Consider the following 27,283-nt stretch of genomic DNA (forward strand, 5'->3'; position numbering starts at 1 on the left):
GGCGCCTCGGAGGCATCACGGAGCAGCGCCGGCCTTGCCGCTCTCGTCACAGAACAAAGACAGAGCAAGTGGGAGGCGCTGCCTTGCCCCGCTGCTGAGCCCGCCAAATGCCCACTGCGCCCCGTCCGGGGGGCACGCGCGCCTCTCTCTGCCTTGGGCGGCCTCCTTGGGCCCGCCTTCCTCGCCTCGCACGATGCCCTAGGAGCCACCCAGCCCAGCAAGCGGGCTCCTCACCGCAGCCCTGGACCGCGGGCTCAGACGTGGACTCCCCCTTGGGTGAGAACAGGCACTGGGCGCCCCGAGAGAGGAGTTGCAGGGGGGCGGCATCCCTGTGGCCTCCAGGAGGAAGATGCAACTCGGGCGCCCATCATCGCGGACCCCTGGTAAACAACTCTGGGAAATGTGGGGGGGGGCGCCAGAGGGATCTTCGCACCACGGTGCTGGATATGCTTAAGACGGCCCTGAGCAGAGGGATTGAGAGGCTGTTTGATATGAAATTAAAAATGACTGCTATGGCTCCCAGTTCAAGCACAAAGCCAAAAACAAACCTTCCTGTATCAGTAACAGTCCATGGGGCACTAGCTCCTGCCTGCCCATCTGGCAGTGTCCACTCTATGTTATCGCAGCTCAGTTCTGAAAACCAGTCTTTTGTAGGAGCAACCCTCTTACAAATTCATGGGATGCAAGAAAAAGAGGTGCCAGAACTCACCATGAACACCTCCCTTAGAATGGCAATGGTCCCCACCTGAGAGGTGCCAGAACCAACTTGAGAGGTGCTAGAACTGAGTTCTTGTGAGTTCCAGCTGAAAAAAAGCCCTGGATGCAAGTAAAACAACAGCATCATACAGAGTATTGCTTGAGCCAATGATTTTATTTCAGAGTGGCACACAGCTGTCTTAAAGCAGCCAAATGGATATTAAGTCATCAGCAGTAAAAAGGATAGAACTCACCAGAGCTTTGTCAACTTCATTAATCAGCCTGTCATGGAAAACCCGCAGGCACTCATTCCGCCATACTCTCACCATTTGTGCAACTGTCTGGAACCTATAATAAAACAAAAACTGGGTCAAATCAGCAAACACAAAACATGGGACTTAGTGGGCTGCCTTTCACAAATGCAGAATTTGTAACTTATCTGATCCCTCTTCTTCCAATTTAGAGTAACTTTTTATGAATTGGTATGCTTGAATTGAATGAACAATTTGAATATTCCAGTGAATACAATTCCAGTGAAAAGCTAGGTGTCTGTTCACTCACCGTTCTGGTGTTGTTTGAACAAGTCCATTGTAAACTCTGGACAAGTCCCGCAGGTTAAAAATGTAATGGAATTTTGAAGGAGTTGGAGGTAAGTCACGGACTATCATTTGATAAAGTGTCAGTGTGGAGGCTGTCATCTTGTCAGCAATTGCAGCTATAAATTCATTGAAAATCTGCAAACATCAAATAGGGGGAGATGTTTTCCAGAGACAATTGTGAGAAGGGGTTTTCTTTAAAGCTTACTTTTTCTTGCAATGTTTTTCATCAAAAGGCAAACAAAATATGCTTTAAACTTACGTTAGGAGCACCTTCCCTGCATCTCACATGCATACATGCTTGTTGGTGACCTCTATATGTGACTGACAATTCCTTTTCTAAAGTAATGACTTCTTGGGAAAGGCTTCTTGAAAACACAGCTTGGTAAACCCAGCATTGGCAATTGACACTGGGGTCTATTTTTTAACATGGGATTAGATTTTGCCTTGAGCAAGATTGCTGGCGGAAAGAGCCAGCAGCATTGGCTCTGCCCACTGATTCATTTCCACATAATGCCTGAACCCCCTCGTTCCAAGTGTGTTTGGCAGAGTCTGCCTCTTGCAACGCACCTCACCCACAATTTAAGTAAGAGTATGCAACTGACATATTTGATCCCTCACAGACCATTTGTTACAGTCCATTCTAGCAAGGAAGAGTTCACTGAATCCTTTACCTGTATCTCTGTATCTATTGGAGAATGCTGCTGAAGTGTATAGTAGAGGGTTGGTGGGCTTCAGATCCAGGCTTATGCTGAAAGCCAGATGAGAAGTCCCTGAGGTCAAATGGAGGCTCCAGGCCAATATTCCTATCAGCCCATATGTGATTTTTTTTTTTTAATGACATCCCGCAGCATACTGGCTAGCTCACAAGAACTACAGAACAAGAATCAGAAGGAGCTCTGCATTTCAGTTCACTAAGCCTTCATTACTTGAAGGGTTATTACTGTTTATTATTTATTAAATTTATATATTTAGGAATGTGGCCACATTGAAAATGCAATAAAAGATTTGCTGTTACACCACAGAAGAAAATGTGGAGATATTTTCAAAGGTTATACTAAGAGATTAAACAGCAGCAGGATGGCTACAACTTTTGACAGTGGTCCGTTACTCAGGGGCAGGGGAGGTTTGAGGGCAATTCTTAAACAAGTATTGAAATTCTGTACAGGTCTCTCAACAATAATTTAATCAGTATCTCTCTGTATAAATAATTCAGATTACCGAAGTATGGCCCTTTAAAATGGAGGCGTATATCAAGTGCAGTGATGACTCTGAAGGAAATGGCACGTTGAAAGCGCTAAAGAGCGAAATGAATCGTGGGTCAACTTCATTACGGCCTCCCCCAGCTTTGCCCATGGCAGCAATGAAGCCAAGGTCACGGAGGTACTTGCAGTTCATCTCCTTGCCACGATCATACAAGGCGCCTTTCTCTAAGAGTAACTTCAGCAGCGCAATAGGCTGCTGGGTCCCATATTCATCAACCTTTGAACAACAAGAAAGTTAAAATGCTTAAAGGACAGAAGGGCTACCAACAAGCAGCTTGTGTTATACCCCTCTTTTCAACTACCATCAACAATATTTATAAATCTCCTGTCAATGACAGATGACTGAATCTGATGGCTTTGATTCCACTCAAGTTTTCCAATCTTAAATTCAGTTTGCCCCATGGCAGGATCCACAAGGATGTGCATTACAGCGACCTGACCTCAGGCACCAGGCCTGTTGGCAGACCAACTGTGTTATAAAGATGTCTGCAAATGTGGTATGAAGGTCAGCAACTTTAACCCCACTGTGTGCGAATCCTTTGCAGACAACTGCAATGCTTGGAGACAGTCAGGTTGAGTATCCACAGCAGTGACCAGAGGAGAAATGAATGCTGGGAGGAGCGCAGAGAAAAGAAATGCAATGGTGCATATGTAACAGTGAAACCAGATGCCTTCATCTTCCCCAGCTGCAATAAAACATGTCTCTCTTATATTGGTCTCTACAGCCACAGCAGGCGCTGTAAGGCTCCAGCAGTTTGACTTTACCCCCAACGGCACACTTCAATTACCTCTGGAGACAGACGGATGCCAACCATGCCATGGCAAGTGAAAATGCATTTTTGTTAGTCTCCTAATATGCATATTTATGCACACAATTTGCCTAGAATACATTTTTGTATGCTGATTCAGTAATATACACAGGTTGTTTTTTGTTTTTTGCACTCTTTGGCTTATGAACTGCTTTGCAAAATTTGGAGAAGGGAGAATTTTAAAAGAAAGGCTTGTTTCAATTTGTGCATTGGTTTGAAAAGTGTAAAATTTGGGAAATCTGCATTAAGATGCAAACTCATTCTATTTTTTCCACATTGCTACTTTCCACACAGGTTCACAATAAATGTTCATATGTGAAAAATTCAACACAATTTTCACATGCCTGGAGAAGTAAGCATGCCTTGATCATAATCTGTTTCTAAAAAGAGACTAAGGAATGACAAATTAATTGATAGAACAAACTAAGTTGGTCTCTAAGGTGCTACTGGACAAAAAAATATTTATTTATTTATTTATTTATTTCAAAATTAATTGATAAATTGCTTAGTAAACCTTGAAGAGTGATCTATTACAGGTGAAACTCGGATAATTAGAATATTGTCGAAAAGTGCATTTATTTCAGTAATGCAACTTATTATTTTTCATTTTTCATTTAATTTTTACAAATGCTTTCTTTTGGAAATTCCACAGTAATAAAACAAATAGTTACAACAATACAAAAATAAACATCGCTATTACATTTCATTAATTACATTCCATTTATAATTGACCCACCTAACGACAAATAATTACAATTACAACAAATAAAGGCTTGACATATCTTGCTTTGCATGTCATGCATCTATCTCATATATTGGTTTCACATTTTAGGTTGCATTACTGAAATAAATGATGCACTTTTTGATGATATTCTAATTTTCCAAGTTTCACCTGTATGTTATTCAATATTTATTATCACTACTAATACATTTATATCCCACACCACCTCCAAAAGCTCAGGACAACATACATGGTTTTTCCACCTGTCCTCCCTTTCTCTTATGAGAGAATGATAGGACCAATGTCACCCAGAGAACAGAACCTGGGTTGCTCAAGTTCTAGTCTGACAATCAGACCACTAAGTTCCATTGGCTCTCTTTTATAAATGTACCAGGTACATTTTCTATCAGGTAACAGAAAATAAATAAATAATGACTGCAACAAGAAGGTACAGTACCTTCCTCTTACACCCAAGTTGTTTGCTACAAGCTTTGATGGTTCTGTAGAATGATTAGACCACGGGTCCCCAAACTAAGGCCCGGGGGCCAGATGCGGCCCAATCACCTCCTAAATCCGGCCCTCGGACGGTCCGGGAATCAGCATGCTTTTACATGAATAAAATGTGTCCTTTTATTTAAAATGCATCTCTGGGTTATTTGTGGGGCCTGCCTGGTGTTTTTACTTGAGTAGAATGTGTCCTTTTATTTAAAATGCATCTCTGGATTATTTGTGGGGCATAGGAATTCGTTCATTTTTTTCCCCTTCAAAATATAGGCCAGCCCCCCACAAGGTCTGAGGGACAGTGGACCGGCCCCCTGCTGAAAAAGTTTGCTTCCAGATGTTCTGCATTAAAACTTCCATCATCTCTGACCATTGGACATGCTGGCTGGAGTTGATGGGAGCTGCAGTCCAAAACATCTGGAGAGCACCATGCAAAGGAAGGCTGAATCAGAGTAAGTAAGAGAAAACATGTTGGACAATTAGTTGTAACCAGCTAAATTCTACTCAAATCAAGACTAATGGACCTAAAGTCATATCCTTTAATGGGCTTACTCAGAGCATGATTTATATTGTAAGTACTCCAATGACAATAGCCATGACTATCGTCCTTTGATTGCTAGAAGCTGGGGGCAAACCATAGGGCATATTTCACTGTCTGTGAGCTTCCCTTGGGAAATAGTTGACTACAGTTAGGGTCCTGGATTAAATGAACCCTTGGTCTGATCCAGAATAGCACCTCTTACACATGTAAGTTTCTTCAGAAACAAAGGATGCAAAGCATTCCCTTCCCGGCATCAGCTCCACTCTTGCTCCATTAAAAATGCTCGAAAGTGTCTTTCCGCTCTTGCATACTTGTATATTCTTACCCTGGGCATGTTCATATCATCCATAAAGACAATGAGGCGCTTTCCCATTGGGGGACCATAGGTCTCTTTGGTCCGTTTCTCCACATTTGCTTCCATATTCCTTTGAATATCCATGGAGGTAGTGCGAGAGGAGAAGTTAATTATAAGCAGCACCTGGAAGTGGAAGATAAAAAATGAGTTATTAGGAAATGAAGGCTCATGCCAAAGACTTCCTGCTCAGCAGGCAGAGGTAAAAAGTTGAGAAGGGATTATATATGTGATAGTTAAATTAAAACAGAGTGTCTCTATCATTACAGAGAATATATTAATTCCAGGTAGTAGACACAATCCCAGTAGTATTTCTCCACTTATTGGGGAATTGTGATTTACAGATGCATTTCAGTGTTTCTGATTGATGGCAGCAAAATGTGTTAGCGCTCAGTTCTCAAAAAGAGCAGTTTTGTGGAAGGCAAATTATAGATTATGGTAATGAGAATGTCTCAAATTAGTTACTTTTATTTATTTACATGTTTGTCCTATCCTTCCTCCAAGGATTTCAGGGTGGCATACATTATCTCCTTCCATTTTATTGTTGCAGCACCCTTGTGAGGTAAGCTTGCATGAGAGAGGGTGACTAGTCCAAGGGGAATGATATCAGGTAGATTTTGGAAAAATATAAAATGGTTTAGAAAATTCACACTACAAATAACACTACCAAAAATAACACTACAAATAAGCCAAGAATGTACGATGCAATTTAGTTATATTAGTCATATTAGATAAATGTAATGTTTGAAAACTTGGGAAACCTTCTGGTGCTGCTGCTATAGAAGAGGATTTTTAAAAAATAAGATTTAATTTGTTATCTTTACAGAAATTCTCTAAAATTTGTTCTAGACAACAAAGGACATTAATGCAAAGTGAATCATTCTAATGTTCTTTGATCTGTGGAAGATTACCACATTTGTACCAATCCTATATAATAAAGTGCAAGTGTCTCTGCGTCCAGTATTCCCTGTGTCCCTGGGTTTGCGCTACTGCGCATGTGCCCCACGGACACAGGGATTGGACGCAGAGCGCTCGCAGCGGATAACTACTCCCAGCCGTCGCCGGGAGGAAGAGGCACAGGACGGATAGGACTCTTTAGGGTTCAGTCCTGACCGCCATGCTGCCCAAGAAGTGAGTCCTATAGGGACAGTGGGGTTTACTCCTGTGTAAGCGGACAGAGAATTGCACTGCTGGCAAAAGACGTGTTTCTTCTCTCCCGCCCGCTCCTTCAAGGGGCCCCTTGGAAGGAACTTCCTCGCTTGCCAGTCCACTGCCTCCAACCCCACACATTCGCCCCCCACCCGGCTCTGCTCTTTGCCCATCACTTGGCCTTCCTCACACCGCATTGAAAACTACCACTTCTGGCTTCTATAACAAATAATACCTTCCCCCACCCCTACCCTGCTTTGTGTGTGTGTGTCGGTTGAAAGTGCCCCGCCTCCTTCTTTCCCTTTAGCCAACGGGAAGCCAGCACCTTTCCCTGTTTCAGCCCCTCCACTGCCCTCAAGCGCTCCCCGTCCCACTCACGCCCTCCAATGGGAACGCCGGGCCCCGTCTTCGCCTGCGGCTATCCGGAGCCTGTGCCTCCCCCAAACCAATCAGTGGGGCATCTAAGGCGCCGCTTCTTCCGTGCCCCGCCCCTTGGCTACCGCATGTGTGATGTGGCTCGCGGCACTGCGTAACTATGGGAAGCGCGGCGATCGGGGGTTTATTTGGATGGGGGGGGCTTCGGTTAAGTCGCCTTTGTCTCCAGTAGCCCCTGTGTTTGCAAGTGGGGCCGTTGGGCTCGGACATGGGCACCAGGGGTTGTCTCTGCCCGTTTCTGCTCCTCCCCCGCTCAGCCTCTCTCTCTTTCTCGCTACAATAGTGCCAGCAGCGTGGCCTGCAGAGTGTAGCTGCTGCCGGGGCCGCTTCCCTCGGCCTGTTGCGCTGGCTGCTCTTCGGGCGGCGGAGGAGGAGGAGGCGGCGGCAAGAGTAGCACCTCCACCTGGGCCTGCCCCGCCGCCGCCACCACCATCAAGAGGCCGCCCAGGGCATAAGTTCTAGCACCCATTAATTTAACGGGCTAAATGATACTAGTTTACAGAATAAATAACTAAGTTTCAAAATTGCTTTTTAAAGCTTCTTAGTGACTTTGATACATTCTCTCTCTTAAAATGTCAGGCCAAGCGGATATATTGTTTAATCAAATACTAAAATATAGTCATTGCTGGAGCTGACTAAGTTTGCAAACTTATACACATTTACCTGAGGGCAATAAACCTCACTGAACACACTAGTTGTTTCTCAGTAGACACTCATAGGACATGACTTAAGTAGGCAAAAAAGGGTATGTATTAAACCAGAGATTCTGGGGACCTGCGTAGCAAAGGATCTGTCCCCTATACTCATCCCTCAGCCTTTTGCTCCTTCTCCCCTTTTTGCAACAGGTGATTGAGCTTCTTTCCTTATCTGGAAGTGGAGTAAAGGTGTAGGGCTAATTACATAAAATCTGGACCCTTACATTTGTGTCTTGATTTAGTTTCTTAAGAAAATTCTGTGTTGTTGCCGTCTTTGAGGTTCCAGATTCTCCAACCAGAACAACGGGGTGTTTGATTTTTACCATCTTTTCTAGTAGCCAGTTTGTACGGGTTGTATCCACTGTGGGAACTAAAGAGAGAGTGTGTTAACTTGGAATACAAAGAGCAAAAGAAAACCAAGCAGCTTTAAAATGAGGGATACTCAATGCACAATCACGCCAGTAGCAGAATTAATTTAGAGACACAAGACCCATTTTCTGATCCAGGGGTCGTTTGTTCCTCTGCAGCTTAAAGGATAAAAGAAAAATGTTTCTAGACACAATATTTTAGAATGGAGCATTGGCCCCTTACTGCCCAGTGTTAAGGAGATACCCAGAGATGGGTTGTCTCCACCGATAGCCCAGAAAAGTCAAGTCTCATGTGGTGATGTTTCATATGCCTAGACTGACTCAGGATTCTCCACTGCCAAGCAGAGAACAAAGTACAGCACATGTAAACAAAATCTGAGGCGGGGGGAGCATTAAAATAAAATAACAGAAGCCTCCTCTGAGAAGGCCAAGCAGAGGTGGATGAAAGTACATGGTGGCCAAACCATGGTCATTTGGGTAGACCAAGCTGTACCAATTTGTGGTATGCTACCTAAAGAGGATAACTCTCTGAATCAGAGGAACTTTCATGGTAAGTGACCAATGTTTGTTCTGTTCAGTGGGAGGAAACATCCAGATATGGGACATGTCCAATCCTTATATTGAAGGGCTGAAGGTGACAGACTGAAGACAGGATGATGATGATGATGACGACAATGGAGGGACACCAGAACGTGAGAAGGGACTCTAAGGAAAAACAGGTAGCAAGAAAGCTACAGATGCAAAGAAACTGCTGGTGGAAACACTAAGTCAAGGAATCTGCTCTGAACTTGGGCAAGGCAAGACAGTAACTGGGGTGGAGCCTCGTGAGCCAGCTTAGAGCTGCAAGATGTTGTCATATGATCCTGCCTCCCAGGGATGATCAATGACGATGAGCCATGTAAGGATGCCTATCATGTACTGGACAAGGCATAAATAGGTTTGCAAGCTGTAATTGATTAACTTGTGACATTAATTACTCCCACTAAATTATGCAAAGCTTTAGTCACACTTACCCAGAATATCGATAAATTTTACTTCGGGTGAGTGAATATATTCAGGGACCAATTTGCTCCAAGGCACCCACTTTTTCATCAGTCCCTCGAAGTGAAAGTCATATAAAGTTGGAAGCTGGCCTGAAGATAAATGAATTGTGATAGCTTACCATACTTATGGTCAGAGATTAGTCATTCATGATTACTGGAGGTATGTTGCAAATGAGACATCCAATATAGGATGCCAAGAAACAACATGCTGAACACATTGTCCAAATTATCAGAAAGCACTGGAATTAGGCCCAAAAGATTGGCAAACAATGTATCTGTATACCTTGGCCTTAGTGTGAATTTTATGCTCTCAATATTACTGTTGTAAAGCTCCTGTTTCAGGCAGAATGTCCTTATGGTTCAGGGACTCTACATCTTCCCTTGGAAACTGATTGCACCTGCCTGTGGTTCCAAGGATAGGGCATAACCTTAATCCACTGAGAAGGTATCATAGTAAGCGCAACAAACCTTTATTATTATTATTATAGGGTTATCCTGAAACAGGTTCCTCTTCCTACTTGCTCCATAGACAGTGCCATGTGACTCAGTGCAGAACATGACGTTTCCATTGAAAGAGACTCGGTTCCAGCAAGCAGAAACAGAATATGTTCTACTTTACAAAACAATTGTCTGAAAGGTCTATTAACATTTCTTATTTACTTCAAAGAACTGAAATCCTTACTCAGCAGGCCCCCCAAGTCCTGTCTCTATGCTGCGTAGCATAGTTCAAGGAAAGTAAAAATTACCAAGTGCCACTGGGCTAAACTGAAGGCATGGGCTTCAGAGTTTTTCACTTGGCTTCAGCCACTGTAAAGGATGTGTACACCTGTGTTGAACCAAAGGTGAGACTGTAGTCAGTATAACCCCAAAACTAATTGTTAGCTGTTGCAAGGATGAGTTCACATATGTTTATCTATGCACTTGCTTTGATATATGCTAATAGGCTTGCTTTGCTGCTATCCTTCTTGGTGGGCCCTGGAAGGCTGAGCTCTTGGCTCATAGAGTAGAACTATCTGTAAGCCTTGGATAGTTGCCCCCTATGCCCTCATGGGTCAGGTGGATTGATGTCATTCCTCAAATCTAATTAGGCAGGCTAGGAGAAATACAGATACAGTACAGTACCTGTATTTTCCCCTCAGTTGTGCTAATAGCAGCTTGTGAGTGGGAGCAGGAAAATCTTCATTGTGAAATGCGTGCTGAACTGCAGAAGGCAGGTGAAGCTGCAGTACCTAGGAATTCCTTTCAGAAACAAACCACGTCGTACAAGACTGATTATATCCTACCTGGCAACTCCCCTGGTTTAGCTAGAGTCATCTCATCATTAACGGTTGACATAGAGGAGAGACGTTTGATAAAGTCATCAAATTTTGATCTTCCAGCTTCAAGGAGGCAGGCTCCTAAAGAAGAATATAAAGCTTCAAGGAAGTAGCACTCGAGCACATCAGGGTCATCGTATTCTTGCTCAATGAGAGCATCCAGCATCTTGGTCAACTGTGTCACCTGCCATATGAAATCACAAAGCAACAATTACTATATTGGTGGAAAAAAATTGGCGCCTCCCCCCTCCCCTGCAACACACTGCTATAAACTGTGCCTTTAAAGGGGGCACCAAGTTGAGAGCAACACTAAAAAAAAATCTGGAACTGAAGAAGAGAGATGAGCAAAGTCTTGGAAGGTGTTTCATTATTAAGTTCTATGAGCAGACCAGCAAAGGATTTTCTTCAATGTAGGAAGCAGCTTGCAAGCAAGGGCAACATGTCATGTTTCACCGCTTGAAGCAAAATGAAAAGGGCTACTTTGCACAGCCACTCCTGCCACCAGCCACCTGCTCTTGCCACCACCGTCTGTTCTGCTGCCACTACACATCCTGCCACATCTGACTCTGGCGGAGAAGTGGTACTGCCATTGGGGCCTGTTTGGGGCATGATTGCACCAATTTTCTGTAAGATGGACACAAAATGGACACAATCTTGCCCCAAATTGGTACCAATGGTGGTGGTACCACCTGGGAGCACTTCTGCTGCCTAATTGCTAGACCGGCTCTGTTTGAAAGTGTAGCATGGCAGAGAAGATATTGCAATGACCGCTCTTCCAGAGTTTTATGATTTGGAGATCAGTGGAGAAATTGGTAGAGAAAGGCTCCCTACAGGGTCTAAGGAAACTTTGCAGGTTTCCATAATTAAATGTAACACTATTACAATGAAAGTTAGGGTGCATATGTGTGCAACATTAAACAATTAATTGGTGTGTAGTTAATTTATTTATAAATCTTTTTTAATCAACTGCAAAGGCAACCCACAATTAATCAGCAAAATATCGCTTTTCAAAATGTAAATACTTCTTTAAAATTTCGCAGATGACAGGTACCTCTTAGAAGAGGAATCGCCCTTTCTTCTCACATAAAAGGGAATGACTCTATGCACCCCCTAAATACAGTATATGAATTCCAATGATGCAATGGAGCAGACACACAGTACCTCCAAGGGGTTTCTACCCACTCCAGCCACCTGCATGCCATCCAAATCTGCTTAGGGAGGTTGGGGTCTTGCCAGAGCAGAAGTGGGGGCTGGAGATTAGAAACTAGAAGTCCCATTGTGCAATTGGAGTTCCTTTTGCACAAGCAGCTGGATGAAATTCAGTAGAAATCTTGCATTGATCTTGCAAGCTGATCTTACAACTTGGGTCCAAGATACCCCAAGGACTGCCTAAACCTGATCATTGAGATTTTTTCAAGTATTTTTTATTTATTTTTAAAATAATTTTATTTTTATTTATTTTTTTATTTACTGCATTTATGACATATACTCTGATCACTGAGATTATCCAGAGGAGCACTGTTGGTTGTACCCAGGGTCAGAGAGGCCATAATGGCCTCAACAATAAATCAGGTATTTAATGACGCTGGTCCCATGCTGTAGAAAATTCTTTCAGGAGAGATTCATCAGGTATCCTTGCTTTTGACTTTCAAGCATCTCTTGAAGACTTTTTAATGCCAATAGGCTGATACAGTTGTTTAAAATTTCATTGAGTAGCCAGTTTTTTATTGAGTGGTTCACACTGCTTTTAAAGGTTTCTATGCTGCTATACATCACCCTAATGTTTTGCAACAGGGTGGTATGTAAACAGTCTTATAAATAAATAAATCTTACCCCTTATACATTTTTGTTCAAAAACGATTGTTTTAGTCCAATGCACATTTGTGCACATTTAATTCATTAGGTGTTCAATTAAAACTCATTTGATTAGACAACTAATATTTATTTAATTAGTCGAGAGCCCTAATATTTAAGTGCAGTAAACTGTGATGCTCGGAGCAAATGTCATAAATGGCGCTGGGCTATTTCTGATTGTTGAAAAAATCCTGAAGGAGAGCTTTTCTATTTCAGACCATGTATTGGAATTGTCCGTAAAATTTCAAATTCAGTCTATATAAATCTCTCCAAATATTACTGTAGCCCAGAAAAGGGGGCGGGAAGGGTAGTCCTACTAAATTCTCCTTAGACATTTGCCTGAAGTTTGAAAAGTTTACTGCACTGTTCATTGCTTGAAGATCCTCCATTGTAAAAGTTTATATTAATTTACAAAGCCGGTATTTCTTACCATATTGAGATCTGTCTGTGGAAGAATGGTCTTTAATTTCTCCCCCTGCCGTCCATCGACAATTCCTTCTACGATCATTTCAATCAGGTAGGGTACATATTTGGCAAATAATCTATCTAACAGTTGTTTTTCTTGCTGAGGAACAAAATCAAAACAAAGTAATTCTAATGTATCCATTTTATTTGTATCCATTTTATAATGTATCCATTACGCGGGTGGCGCTTTGGGTTAAACCACAGAGCCTAGGGATTGCCGATCAGAAGGTCGGTGGTTCAAATCCCTGTGACGGGGTGAGCTCCTGTTGCTTGGTCCCAGCTCCTGCCAACCTAGCAGTTCGAAAGCATGTCAAAGTACAAGTAGATAAATAGGTACCGCTACAGCGGGAAGGCAAACAGCGTTTCTGTGCATGGGCGTACCCAGGATCAAAACTAGGGGGGGCCAAGGCACGGAAGGGGAGGGGCCACAAAGTGGGCGGGAACGGCGAACTCGCGCTCCGCCGAGCTGTGCCCCTCCCTAGAAGCAGGGCTGGTGGGCGGAGGCGGAGGCCAGCCCAGCGGAGAGCGAGTTCAGCATTCCCGCCCGCCGCGCCGCGCTCTCTGGTTCCCCGCCGCGCTTGGCCTTGCCAGAGGGCGCGACGGGGAGCTGGAGGGAGGGCGCAGCGCGGCGGGCGGGAACGGCGAACTCGCGCTCCGCCGGGCTGTGCTCCACCTCTGCCCACCAGCCCTGCTTCTAGAGTAGGGCAGCTGCCCTAACTTGCCCCGTGGTGGGTACGCCCTTGTTTCTGTGCGCTGCTCTGGTTCGCCAGAAGCGGCTTTGTCATGCTGGCCATATGACCTGGAAACTGTACGCTGGCTCCCTCAGCCAATTACGCGAGATGAGCGCCGCAACCCTAGAGTCGGTCACAACTGGACCTAATGGTCCTTTACCTTTACCTGTACAGAGGGATACACTCTTCCCCGCTTGTGATTGTGGATCAACCTCTTCTAAATAACAAGATCTAATCCATGAAAGGGACGGCACAACACACCTGCTCTTGTAAGCCAGAAGCAGGAGCAGGAAAGCCCAAACGTTGTGGAAGAGACAGAACTGGAATAGGATAGGGAGATTTCCAACCAAACCTTAAAAATCTATCTGGAATTTGCCACCAGGTCCTCATGGCACCTAATGAAATCCCCCAAATTGTGGATTTCCCTGCCCCATTTCTTTGCTGTTGGAAGTTGCTAATAAGGCATGACTTCACATCACATTGTGAGTTCCTCTAAAACTTCGGAAGTAATGAGATTTTTTAAAAAAAGATTTTGAAAGGTGCTCCAGAGAATTACTCAAGGAAGCTCTTCATGTGGGAGATTTCCACTTTTCTGTCAACCTCTCAGAACCTCTGTAGATAGGTTCTGTCAACCTATCTACATGTTCCAATAGTGAGCTGGAGAGGCAGTTTCTTCAATTCTGTTATCAGAAGGCAAACTAAAGGCCCGGGGACTGGATCCAGCCCAATTGCCTTCTAAATCCAGCCCGCAGACGGTCTGGGAATCAGCGTGTTTTTACATGAGTAGAATGTGTCCTTTTATTTAAAATGCATCTCTGGGTTATTTGTGGGGCATAGGAATTCGTTCTTTTTTTCAAAATCTAGTCCAGCACCGCTCAAGATCTGAGGGACAGTGGACTGGCCCCCTGCTGAAAAAGTTGGCTGACCCCTGTTGTTGTCCAATAAAAACATCTTTTAGATGGGACCAGTCTGTTAGGTAGGCCCCAACACCATCTAGTGTCCAAAAGCAGGAAATGTTCACAGTTAAGGAATATGATATACAACCACTCCGACCCTAATTCCAGTCCCTTTCGTGATGAGACCAACACAGGATATCATCAGAAGCACAACTGTAGGAGCAGAGAAGAGAACAGTAGAGCAGCAAAGACTTCCTCAATGCACTACCTTAAAAAAGACTTCCGCATCTATTACAAGGATAATCAAATGCAATAAGATTGATTAACATGAGTAAGAACAGTCTTAGCCTCCTAAGGAAAAAAGCAGGCCAAAATGCCATATTTACACATATCCAGAAACTATGTTGTTCAAGGTCATGGAGGCTTAGTCATTCCTGATTTAAGATTGCAGGGAGAGGGGAAGGAAACCTGTGAGGAAAAAGTGAGTGCTTTTGTTCTTTTCAAAGAGAGGAAAGGAGAAAGAGTGATCAAGCTGGGAGAGAAAAATCAGTTTTAAAAAATTGCAGAGTGAGAAATGCAGAGAGACAAGTACAGCTGCTGTGACCAAGGCAAGATAGGAAATGAACTGGTCTGGATCCTTCTAAAAGCTGCATCACGTAACCCTGCCTGTCCTAAGTAGTTATGGAGAGAACTTATGTCTAGATGTCTTCTGTGAGGGACAGGGGATATCGCGAAGTCCCTCCCCTCCTGAGTTCAAGCCCATCCCCGAGCACAGGGGAAAGCAGAGAGAGTTCCGATTCCAATGGGGAAGCAGGAAGTCGTGTCTGAGGCTCAGGCAAGGTAGAGGAGCCAGGGTCCCAGGTGGGACAGGAAGGGGCGAATAAGGGGGGAGACCCATCCCCCCAACTCCGGAATTACGCAGAAAGAGGAGGGGAAAGAGGATGGGTCTGCCAAAGCTTTTGTGTTGGAGAAAGACGCGCCAAAAGCCATTCGGAGGTTCTGGAACCGACTGACCACATCACTCCGTGTAAATAGCAATGACTTCAGCACTGTAAATACGCAGCACCAATAAAAGAATAAAATGCAGAGCTGCGTAGCGTCGTTACTCTGAAGTAGCCCACTCCGGCCACTGTGACAGCAACCTCCGAATCCTTTTTTGGGCTACTTTGGAGTTGCCGGGATGAGCGTGTCAGAGGCGGAGAGATGGCGGCAGATCGCGGAGAAAGCCCAGCAAGAACTGCAGCAGCTGTCGCTGCAGGCGCAGGGGGAATTGAAGGCAGCTAAAGAAGAGACTAAGAAGGTCCAGGACGACCGGCTACAACTTGCGGAACAGGTGAGAGCGCTACAGGAAAGAGAGCAGGAATTAAGGGCGGTGGCGGTAGACCTCCAAAACAAGCTGGATGCAGAGAAAAACAAGGCGGGAGGGGCACCCCAAGTCCAAGTGCTGCCAGGAAGGAGAGCCGGGACCCTAGTAAGCAAGTTCAATGGAGACCCGAGGGAATATCAGGGCTTTGAGACTGAGATTGTGTATGCTCTTGAGCTGCACCACGATGAGTTCCCTGATGATGAGCACAGGGTAGCGTTTATTGTGGAGCACCTTACCGGGGCAGCCAGGGAGTGGCTAAGACCGTTAATCGCAACAAAGAATCCTTGCATGAAGAATGTCAAACTATTTCTAGAAGGTTTGAAAACGATGTATTCGTCCGATAGTCATATGGACCAGACTAAGGAGGAACTTCATAATTTACGCCAAGGAAATATGACAGTTCGCGCGTATTGGGCGAAATTCACCATGCTGGTGCACAGATTGGGGTGGGAACTAGAGTCACCCCCAATGCAAGCGGCGTTCTACTTGGGGTTGCATGAGGAGGTGAAGGATGAGCTCTCGAGAGGTCCAAAGCCCAGTAATATGGATCAGCTGAGCAAAGCGGCTCTGGCGGTGGGGGTGAGACAGGAATCCCGGTGGAGCGACAAGCAAGCAACGCGCGCAAAGCGGGCTTGGTTCCCACGGTCGCAGGAGAAGCCACTCCCCCAACAACCCTTTCAAGCCACGCCTGGGGCCAGCCAGGACCAGGAACCCATGCAGATTGATAGCGCGCGCGCGCGGGCTTTTCAAACCCCAGCGGCGCCAAGACGCAAGGAGGGAAGGGGTGGGAATTGCTTTCTCTGCAACTCCCCCCAGCATCTCGTCAGAGACTGCCCACATCGCAGGGAGTGGCAAGGAAAGGCGGGAACGGTTGTGCCCTCCCCCACTGACGCAGCACCACAGCAGGGAAACGGGAAAGCCTGGCTGCAGGAGACAAGGGGCAGCAGCCAGGCACAGTCAGCAGACAACAGCCCCAGCCCACCCACCCGCACAGAGAGGAGCAGAGCCAGCCCACCCCTCCCAGAGCAGGAGTGGTTCTAGAAGTGACGCTCACGCTCCCAAATGGCTATCCCCTGACGGTCCTCGCCCTAATTGACAGTGGGGCGTCAGCGAACTTCTTCTCGAGAAACTTTGCAGAAGAGCACCAGATCCAGCTTCTGCAGCTGGATTTTCCTCTGCACGTGGCGACCATTGACGGCAGAGAGCTGCTGGGAGGGGCCATCACTCATCAAACCCTCCCCCATGAAAATGACGGTGGGAAGGCACTCAGAGACACTGGCATTCAACGTCACCACCATCTCAGACCCCCCCATCGTCTTGGGCATGAGCTGGCTGGCGCGCCACGACCCCTCCATCAGTTGGCACCAGAGATGCATCACTTTTGGATCGGACTTTTGCCTGGAACATTGCATGCAGCACCAACCAGGGGAGGGGCCTCCGATAGCCACGGTGGCCACCATGCACGTCAAAGGGGGTGAGGCGATACCCAAGCCGTACTGGGACCTGCAGGAGGTCTTCAGCGAAGCGGAGTCCGACCACCTACCCCCACACAGGCCTTTTGACTGCCAGATCAACCTGGTGCCAGGGGCAACTATACCCCCAGCCAAGCTGTACGCCATGTCAGACCAGGAACTGGAGGATCTGCGCGCTTTTATCGACAAGAACCTCAAGCGGGGGTTCATCAGAGAAAGCAAGGCAGCAGGGGGCAGCCCGGTCTTCTGGGTGGACAAGAAAGACACGCAACAGCGCCGTCTTGTGGTGGATTTTAGACGGCTGAATTCAGTGACAGAGCCAGTGGCTTTCCCCATGCCCAGAGTGGATGATCTCCTGACAGCGGCACGCAGGGGCAAGATTTTCACCAAGCTAGACCTGAGGGGGGCGTACAACTTGATCAGGATCCGGGAAGGCGATGAATGGAAAACCACGATGTTCACGCCTCTGGGCTCTTTTGAATATCTGGTGATGCCCTTCGGGTTGCAAGGGGGCTCAGCATGCTTCCAGGCCTTCATGCACCACGTCCTGGGGTCCCTCCTCTTCAGGAAATGCTTGGTCTTCCTGGATGACATCCTTATCTATTCCGATGACCCAGTGCAGCATGTGAAAGATGTCAGGGAGGTGTTGCAGCGCCTGAAGGAGAACCACCTGTATGTGAAGCTGGAGAAGTGCAAGTTTCACACCAAGGAGGTGGACTTCCTGGGCTACAAGCTGTCAGACAAGGGGCTGGCGATGGACAAGGACAAGGTGCAGGCCATCCTGGACTGGCACAGCCCCAGGACGCGCAAAGATGCCCAACGCCTACTAGGCTTCGCCAACTTCTACAGGAAGTTCATCAAGAACTTCTCTCGCGTTACGGCTCCCATCACTGACTGCCTGAGAGGCAAGCAGAAGTTCAGGTGGACACCAGAGGCGCAAGCAACGTTCGAAAGCCTCAAGAGGGTGTTCGCCTCAGACCAGAACCTGTTCCACGTGGTTCAGGACGCGCCCCTACGCGTGGAGACAGATGCTTCTGATAAAGCTGTGGGCGCCATTTTGTTGCAACTGGACGCCAACAGAGAGTGGAGACCCTGTGCCTTCTTCTCCAGGAAGTTGACCCAGCCAGAGCGAAACTACACGGTGTTTGATCGGGAACTTCTTGCGATCCACGCTGCGTTCCAGCACTGGAGACACTTCCTGGTGGGCGCCAAGCACCCCATCCAGGTGTGCACAGACCACAAGAACCTGGAGTTCTGGAGAACTGCCAGGGTGCTCAACCAGCGGCAGATACGGTGGGCAGAGTTCTTCTCGAACTTCAACTTCTCCATACACTACATCCCGGGAGAGCAGAATGTCAGGGCGGATGCCCTCTCCCGCAAGCCAGAGTACATGGAGGAGGAGGTGCCACCGGCACCCAGGCACATTTTCCCCCCGTCAGCATGGTCCTGCGGAGCAGCAGTGGTGAGCGAGGCAGAACTCACAGCACTGACGGCAGCGGATGAATTTGCCAACCGCATCTTCAGAGAACTGAGAGGGGGGGGGAGCAGGCAAAAGACTTTGCAGAACGCAGGGGGCTGCTTTTCTACAAGGGTGCACTGTACCTGCCCACCACCCAGCTTAGATGTACGGTCCTCAAGCAGATGCACGACAACCCAACGGCGGGTCATTTTGGGAGGGACAAAACCGCTCACCTAGTCATGAGACACTTCTGGTGGCCAGGGGTGCGGGAAGATGTTCGAGACTATGTACGGGGCTGTGACACCTGCCAGCGGGCAAAGGTGGTCAGAGCAGCGCCACCGGGATTGCTGGAGCCCTTAGCCACGCCACACAGGCCGTGGAAAGTGGTGTCCATGGACTTCATCACAGATCTGCCTTCTTCCAGGGGCAAGACCGCAGTGTTGGTGGTGGTGGACCTCATGTCCAAAATGTGCCACTTTATACCGTGTGCCAGGGCGGTCTCTGCAGAAGAGACAGCCAAACTGTTTGTGGATCACGTATTCAGACTGCATGGATTACCTTTAAGGGTTATTTCGGATCGTGGCCGCCAATTTGTTTCCAGGTTCTGGCGGCGGCTCATGAACCTCCTGCAGGTGGAGGTCAGCTTGTCGACGGCTAGACACCCGCAGACCAATGGACAGGCGGAGAGGGTCAACGCCATTCTGCAGCAGTACCTGAGATGCTACGTCAGCCAGCGGCAAACGGACTGGGTGGATCGCCTGCCACTGGCAGAATTTGCCTACAACAATGCGGTGCACGTCTCCACAGGGGTGTCGCCCTTTAAGGCCAATTACGGGCGCGACCTCAGATCTTTCCCAGAGAGGGAGGGGGAGGAGGAGGAGGAGGGCCCACAGGCTGAGGATTGGGCAGAGGAACTGGAGACGGTGCACCAGCAGCTCAGAGAACACTTGGAGAGAGCCAAGGAAGCGTACAAGAAGGGGGCAGATCGCCACAGGCGACCGGGGGAGGTCATTAGGGTGGGGGACAAAGTTTGGTTGTCCTCGGAGGGCCTTCCCATCAGAGGGAGGTGCAAAAAGCTGGCGCCCAGAAGGTTGGGCCCCTTCACGGTCACGCAACAGGTCAACCCGGTGGCATACAGGCTGGCACTGCCAGAGGACATGAGGGTGCACCCAGTGTTTCATAGATCGCTGCTGTCGCCGTACAGGTAAAGCAGCAGGCTCCGAGGCAGCGAACAAACCCCTGAGGGAGGGGGGGAGAGAGAAGGCAGGGAGCAACTCAATGAGGCCACGGCCATCCTGGACTCAAGGAGGGGGGTGGGGGGCCTGGAGTACCTCATGGCATGGGAGGATGCTCCACCGTCCCAGAATGAATGGGTCCCAGCCACTCAGATACAGGAGGAATTCCTGGTAGAAGAATTTCACGCCCTCTTTCCCCATAGACCCAAGCCCTGGCACATGGAAAGGGAGGGGGAGGGGGAGGAAGCACGGGAGAGCAGTTCACCATGGCGCTGGGAAGCGGAGTTTGAGGAACCAGAGGATGAGGTATGGGTGTCACCGAGATCCACCCAGTCAGAGGAAGGAGCAGATTGGCAAAACATTTTTACCCCTACCAGCTCTGACGCCACGGACTTTTTGGGATTCCCGTCCTCCCAGGCGGAAGGGGGGGGCTCGCAGGACTGGGGGGAGGTGTTCACACCAACGGGCTCGGAAAGCACTGAGTTCTTAGGCTTCCAGTCGTCACCGACACCTGGGGGGGACCTGGGGAGGGGTGAAGGAGAGCTTGGGAGGGGGGTGGATGTGAGGGACAGGGGATATCGCGAAGTCCCTCCCCTCCTGAGTTCAAGCCCATCCCCGAGCACAGGGGAAAGCAGAGAGAGTTCCGATTCCAATGGGGAAGCAGGAAGTCGTGTCCGAGGCTCAGGCAAGGTAGAGGAGCCAGGGTCCCAGGTGGGACAGGAAGGGGCGAATAAGGGGGGGAGACCCATCCCCCCAACTCCGGAATTACGCAGAAAGAGGAGGGGAAAGAGGATGGGTCTGCCAAAGCTTTTGTGTTGGAGAAAGACGCGCCAAAAGCCATTCGGAGGTTCTGGAACCGACTGACCACATCACTCCGTGTAAATAGCAATGACTTCAGCACTGTAAATACGCAGCACCAATAAAAGAATAAAATGCAGAGCTGCGTAGCGTCGTTACTCTGAAGTAGCCCACTCCGGCCACTGTGACATCTTCCTATCACTGACTGGAGAATAGTACACACCCAGGTGTGTAATTCTTTTCCTGGCATGGGAACATGTCAGGGGACTAGTATGGCTGTGGGTTGTTTGGATCCCAGCTGTTTCTTGGTCCCTCCCTGGGCATATTTGACTCAAACCCCGGCCCTGACCCAGAGACCCTGTGTCTCCTCTACAAGAGGTCTGTAAGGTGGCAACACGAGAACGGGCCTTTTCTGCAGTGGCTCCACACTTGTAGAATGCTCACCTCAGTGAGGCTCAGCTAGCACCTTCATTGCATATCTTTAGGCACCAGACAGAAACATTTCTCTTCTCCCTGGCTAATTAAGCCATCTGTTTTTGTTTGTTACTATGTTATGTATGTTTGTGTGATCCATTCTTCTTTTTTATTTATAATTATATCTCCTTTGAGCTCCACCAACATCAGAGCACCAGCAGTGGCTAGGTCTGTGTATCAGAGCATTCAGCAGCAGCAAGGAGGGGGAATCCAACTTAGGATCTTCCTCTACCTCCAGAGCTGAACAGGGGTATCTGATATATCCTGTGGCCCCTGGGACACCCTCCCAAACCCCACCAGAGAACTCTGTTTGTCTGGAAAACACATAAAAATTAGCTTTTCTGGATATATTGGAGAACCAGTAACCTGGTGATTTACAACAAATGCTTCCAAGTTCAGTCTAAGGAGACATTTTCTACCTTGCTTCTTTGGTTTGTCCATTTCTCCCAATAAGGTTTGTATCTCAAGTTCTTGGGGTCCACAAAGACCATTCCACAGCGTGATACTGTTGCAGGTGAAGCATACTGTAAGTCTCCAACCTAGGAAGGAAGCACATTTGCTGAAAACTGATTGGAGAAGTAGCCTGCTGCCTGGATAACCTCCACCACAAAATGGAAGCACTGAAGGCTGGACTGCTGCATTCTATTTAGGCTGGACTGCTGCATTCTATTTAGGCTGGACTGCTGCATTCTATTTCTGAAGTGAAGCAAGTTTGGCCCTAATGAACTTGGACAAAAGACTGCCTAAACCCATATGTAACCCACTCTGAGCAAGTCAGAAGAAAAGCTGAGTGTAAGAGTAAGAAAACAGAAAAATAAATAAATATGATAAAAATGGAGAAACACCACTACCTCCCAAGACCAAAATGGATGGCTAACGGGTCCCTTTAATGAAATGTCTGGCCATCAGTATCTGTTGTTTCAAAACTTCACAAGTGACTTCCTTACCTCAAATAAAAGGGCACAATGGGCTTGAAGTCTGATTCGTTCCCCATTTGCCAAAGTCAACAACTTGTTATCATCCATCACAGAATTCATGTTTTCTACCCAGAGGGCATCCACATCTCCATCAAATAAAATGTACCTGTATACAAAGATTAAAGAAAGGCCCTTATATAATGACTCATCCCCAAAGCACTTCTATTCTAATTCATTTTGATCTGTGTACTTTCACTGGATTGCAGGAAGGTTATTGGGAAAATGAAGGAAAATTACAGTAAAACAAATCTGAAACTATTAAGGACCCACAAGTGTAATGTCTAACCAAGTGGTTTGCAATCCTTTCCTCCCACTAAATAATTCCAGTAATGGCACAATATCCTGTGAAGTCCACCCCCCCCCCCCAAGAAGCATTAAACAAAACAAAACAAAACAGAAACAAATAATTTAACCAACATTTCAGAAAACCCCTGAGGAAAAGTTCACTCAACCCACAGATTCCACGGAGCCTTGGTTAAAAAATAGTGACATAGGAAAAATTATGTTTAAAGATCTGATAATCCTACTGATGGCTGCTTGGTTAAATTTAACAAAATATTGGAAAGTATACCAAAAAATCTGATCAATTGCTTTGATGGGGAAATAAGCACATAAAATGAAAATGTTGAGAAAAGCAAAAGAGCCAGACAAATTTGGAGAAATGTGATATCATTTACTGCATTCACTTCTGACAAGGAAAACAATTTTATTCTACCTCAAACTCATGCTGATTTGTAAATAACTGATTTTGGCTGTGTGGGAAATTGTAGTCAAATATAGCTAGCAAGAATAGGGCTTGCATGAAGTGGTTAAGGTAATAGAATTGCATTCCTAGACTCAGCTAGGCCATGCCCCTCACCTGGAAGGAAGTTACGTTTCCTCCTTTGTTCATTCTTTTCACCTTGTCAACTCACCAAGATAGGACGGGGCTGAGCTTGCTCTCTACAAGTTGTTTGTGTGATCAGAAATATGTTTCTGTATTTTGTAAACCCAAAATACAGAATACTACCTGTGTTTTTCTTGCTGTTGTATGGAATAATGCATGAATCTTATCTTTTGAGTTAAGTAAAGTATTCAAACTTATTAATGGTGTGAGAAGCAGTGTTAAGTAGCTAGAACGGGGATCTTTAAAAGATCTAACAGCCTATATTCCTCACACTTCAGGGTGCTGCATGATTCTGTGTTTTAAAACTTCACTGGGGACTCTCGCTTGCTGGAGAGTATGTTTAGCTCTGCTCTTTTGATATAGGTATTCAGCCAAGTACAGGTATACAGCCTCGCTTAACGGACGCCCTGTAAGATGAAGTTTTCGCTTAAAGAAAGGATTTTTCTAGTGGAGGTTGCCTCACTAGACGAATTCGTTTTACAAAAAATTCGTCTAGTGAATCGCGGTTTCCCATAGGAATGCATTGAAATTCAATTAGTGCGTTTCTATGGGCAAAAAAAAAATTCCCCAAAAAATCAATGCATTCCTATGGGATTCGCTAGACGAATTTTTCGTTATAAGAATAGACCAGTGGAACGAATTAAATTCGTCTAGCGAGGCACCACTGTACTTTATTAATGACTCCACAATGACCCCATATTATCTATTTCCCCCCAAAAGCTGATTGTATTATCTTCATTTTTTTTTGAATCCAATTCTCGTTAGTTTTCCCTTCTCCGTTGTTGTCTTGATGATAGCATTACAATGTGCTCTTGACCATGTATTAATTCTCTTGTAATTTATCTATAATCTGTCAATTTATCTATAATCTGTCAGTTCTGGGCACCACAGTTCAAGAAGAATACTGACAAGCTGGAACGTGTCCAGAAGTGGGCAACCAAAATGGTCAAAGGCCTGGAAACGATGCCTTATGAGGAACGGCTTAGGGAGCTGTGTATGTTTAGTCTGGAGAAGAGAAGGTTGAGGGGTGATATGATAGCCATGTTCAAATATATAAAAGGATGTCATATAGAGGAGGGAGAAAGGTTGTTTTCTGCTGCTCCAGAGAAGTGGACACGGAGCAATGGATTCAAGCTACAAGAAAGAAGATTCCACCTAAATATTGGGAAGAACTACCTGACAATAAGAGCTGTTCGACAGTGGAATTTGCTGCCAAGGAGTGTGGTGGAGTCTCCTTCTTTGGAGGTCTTTAAGCGGAGGCCTGACAGCCATCTGTCAGGAATGCTTTGATGGTGTTTCCTGCTTGGCAGGGGGTTGGATTGGATGGCCCTTGTGGTCTCTTCCAACTCTATGATTCTATGATTTTCCTCTTATGTTTGCTTGGTTACAAAACTTAATAAAGCAGTTGAAACAGAAATACAAATATTGGTCTAACCCTTAAGAAATTACCTTCTCTCTTTTTTATCTGTGGGTTTATTGATTTCCCTAAAGATGTTGGACAAAACTCCATCAGTCCAGTCTCGTGTGGTGGGGTCTAGGATTCCGTACAGCTCAATAACACTCATGGCTTTGGGGTTCAGCGTGTAAAGTTTGGTCACCAATGACAGCCTACATGGACATCAGAGGTGCAGTTAGGAAGAAAAACAGTAACACATTGCAGTAGAACGTGCCAAAGCAACTCCTGCATACAAAGACTTCACAATTCGTACCCAATAAAAACATGAAGAAGAGCTCTGCTCATAGTTGCCAAGTCTCCCGTATTCCCCGGGAAACCCCCGTTTTTCCAGCTGTTCCCAGCTGAAGAAACAGATTTTTTTGTTTTTTCCTGGTTTATTCTGGCGCGGCGGCCATTTTGGAACTGGGCGGAGCATGCTCAGAAGCGACTTTTGATGCTGCTCTGCCCAGTTCCAAAATGGCTGCAGCGCGACTTCTGGTGCGGTGGCCATTTTGGAACTGGGCAGAGCAGCATCAAAAGTCACTTCTGAGCATGCTCCGCCCAGTTCCAAAATGGCGGCAGTGCTACTTCCTGTCCGATCCCTTATTTTTGAGGCAGGAACTTGGCAGATATGGCTCTGCTGAATCAGATCAAAGTAAATCAAAGCTTGATCCTGCTTTCCACAGTAGCTACCAGATGACTCTGGAAAGCTCAGAAGCAGAACTTAAATGAAGTAACCCTCCTCACTGTTTTCCCTCAGCAACTGACACAATTGGTCAGTTCACGGAAGCCACATCTATTGCTCAATGGGGTTGCCAATTGCGTCGCTAGACAGCGCCACAACATCATCCAAGTGACCTCAGCAAGTATTTCAATTTCAAATATTTTGATTATTTCTACTTTCTACTTATTTTTATTTTAATTACTTGATTTAGGGAGGGGAAGCTGCCCTTCTGCCCCCCCCCCCGGCTACGCCCATGAAAGTGGAGGAAGTGGGGAAGTGTATTCTCATCCTCTTGCTCTTTTGAAGGAATAGCAACAAGTCTTACCAAATTATCTACCTGTATTCATGATCTGTACTTACTTTGTCTGAGCCTGGCACAAGGTATTGATAACCACAGACTTGCCGCCTCCTGTTGGCCCAACCACCATTGTAGTATGACGAGTCAACATAGTTTCATACATTTGGACAACTTTATCCACCTGATGAAAAACCATTAAAAGGCCTCATAGAGTATACATCAGCTAAACTCACTATTAGCCTTTTTTTCTAATAGTATAAATCAACCAAATTCCATTTTAGGGGTATTTAAGTCCAAAGATATAACCCAAATACCCCAAGTTGAAAGTAAAATAAAGAAAAGAAAAATCCCAAATCATCATAATCTGAACAGATGAAGGGAAGAAGTTTCTTCCACCACCTAATAGGATTATAATTGCTACCTATGGACTGGATGGAAGACCTTACTGCAGCAGAGCCAGGCTTTAAGTATGCCATTTTATACAGCCAGCCCCCCCCCCCAAAAAAAACGTGGCCTGACATTTATGATACTTTCCATTTTTCTGAGTTTATTTTTCATACCTGAATTGGCAGGACAACGTAGCCTCCTTCAGCCAACACTTGCTCAACAGCATCATTAAAATTAGGGTAGCGTACTCGAGGGCAATCAAGTCCAGGAAAGAGGTCAGAGATGAGGCCAAGAAAAAGAGGAACATCTTCAAAAACAAATTTTGGGAGATTCATGTCTCGCAGAGCTCTCATCAGGACCACATCCTAGGGTTGATGGTTGTTGTAAAAAACAGTTAACATGTTTAGTGAACAAAATAGGTTTTATTGAGTACCCCCACTCCCAATTTAGTAGCCCCCTCAAATAGCTGCTGCCTTTCACCATATAACAGTTAAAGGTTTGAGGTTGAAACAAGATAGAAGTACTTTTTTGGAGGTACAGGGGGCGGGTGGATATGGGGGGCTCCCTGGTCCTGAATGGGGTAACTGTGCCCCTGAAGGACCAGGTGAGCAGCCTGGGAAACATTTTGAACTCACAGCTATCCATGGAGACACAGGTCAATTCTGGATCCAGGGCAGCTGTCTACCTGCTTCATCTGGTATGCAGGCTGAGAACCTACCTGCCCGCAGACTGTCTCGCCAGAGTGGTGCATGCTCTAGTTATCTCCCGCTTGGACTACTGCAATGTGCTCTACATGGGGCTACCTTTGAAGGTTGCCTGAGCTATATACATGGGAGGTGTGTTTCTCTCTCTGAAACATGGAGTACACTGAGTATTTGCTTTTTTTTCATGTTTGATGTTGTTAAATCAAATAAGGAGGGATTAAGGCAGGCGTCGGCAACGTTTTCCGGCCGTGGGTTCATTCCCCACGGCCGTGGGCTCATGCATCAGACATGTGCAGAAGCGCTTTCTGGCGCCCGCACTGCCCATGTCCAAAATGTCCGGAGCGCCATAAATTGCTTCTGCACGTCTGGAAGCCCAAAATCGCATCTGGACATGCTCAGAAGCGATTTCCAGAGCAGCGCTGTCCATGCCCAAAATGTCCGCAGCGCCAGAAATCGCTTCTGCGGCTGCGCAGACGCGATTTCTGGCGCCGCTCGGCGAATTATCGTGCCGCGCCGCATCGCACAGCCGGCTCGGTTCACGGGCAGTCCGTGGGCTGGATAAATTGCCTCCGTGGGCCACATCCGGCCCATGGGCGATGTTGCCGACCTATGGATTAAGGTTTTATGGTCATATT

General features: G+C 46.5%; 1 protein-coding gene across 1 annotated transcript in view; it reads right to left on the reverse strand.

Annotated features, from left to right (window-relative positions):
• DNAH10 (dynein axonemal heavy chain 10) overlaps nt 1–27,283 on the reverse strand; it is a 130,368-nt gene that overhangs the window by 36,524 nt on the left and 66,561 nt on the right. Inside the window, exons 37-49 of the mRNA XM_035097917.3 lie at nt 26,118–26,309; nt 25,620–25,738; nt 24,550–24,708; nt 22,185–22,320; nt 21,657–21,776; nt 12,772–12,906; nt 10,455–10,671; nt 9,142–9,261; nt 7,985–8,130; nt 5,455–5,607; nt 2,514–2,774; nt 1,258–1,430; nt 951–1,044 (exon numbers count right to left, since the gene is read on the reverse strand). Of these exons, the coding sequence (XP_034953808.1) occupies nt 951–1,044; nt 1,258–1,430; nt 2,514–2,774; nt 5,455–5,607; nt 7,985–8,130; nt 9,142–9,261; nt 10,455–10,671; nt 12,772–12,906; nt 21,657–21,776; nt 22,185–22,320; nt 24,550–24,708; nt 25,620–25,738; nt 26,118–26,309 (2,025 nt within the window). The remainder of the gene's footprint in view (nt 1–950; nt 1,045–1,257; nt 1,431–2,513; nt 2,775–5,454; nt 5,608–7,984; nt 8,131–9,141; nt 9,262–10,454; nt 10,672–12,771; nt 12,907–21,656; nt 21,777–22,184; nt 22,321–24,549; nt 24,709–25,619; nt 25,739–26,117; nt 26,310–27,283) is intronic.

The sequence above is a fragment of the Zootoca vivipara genome, chromosome 16, assembly GCF_965207765.1.
Source record: "Zootoca vivipara chromosome 16, rZooViv2.hap1.1, whole genome shotgun sequence".
Taxonomy (NCBI): domain Eukaryota; kingdom Metazoa; phylum Chordata; class Lepidosauria; order Squamata; family Lacertidae; genus Zootoca; species Zootoca vivipara.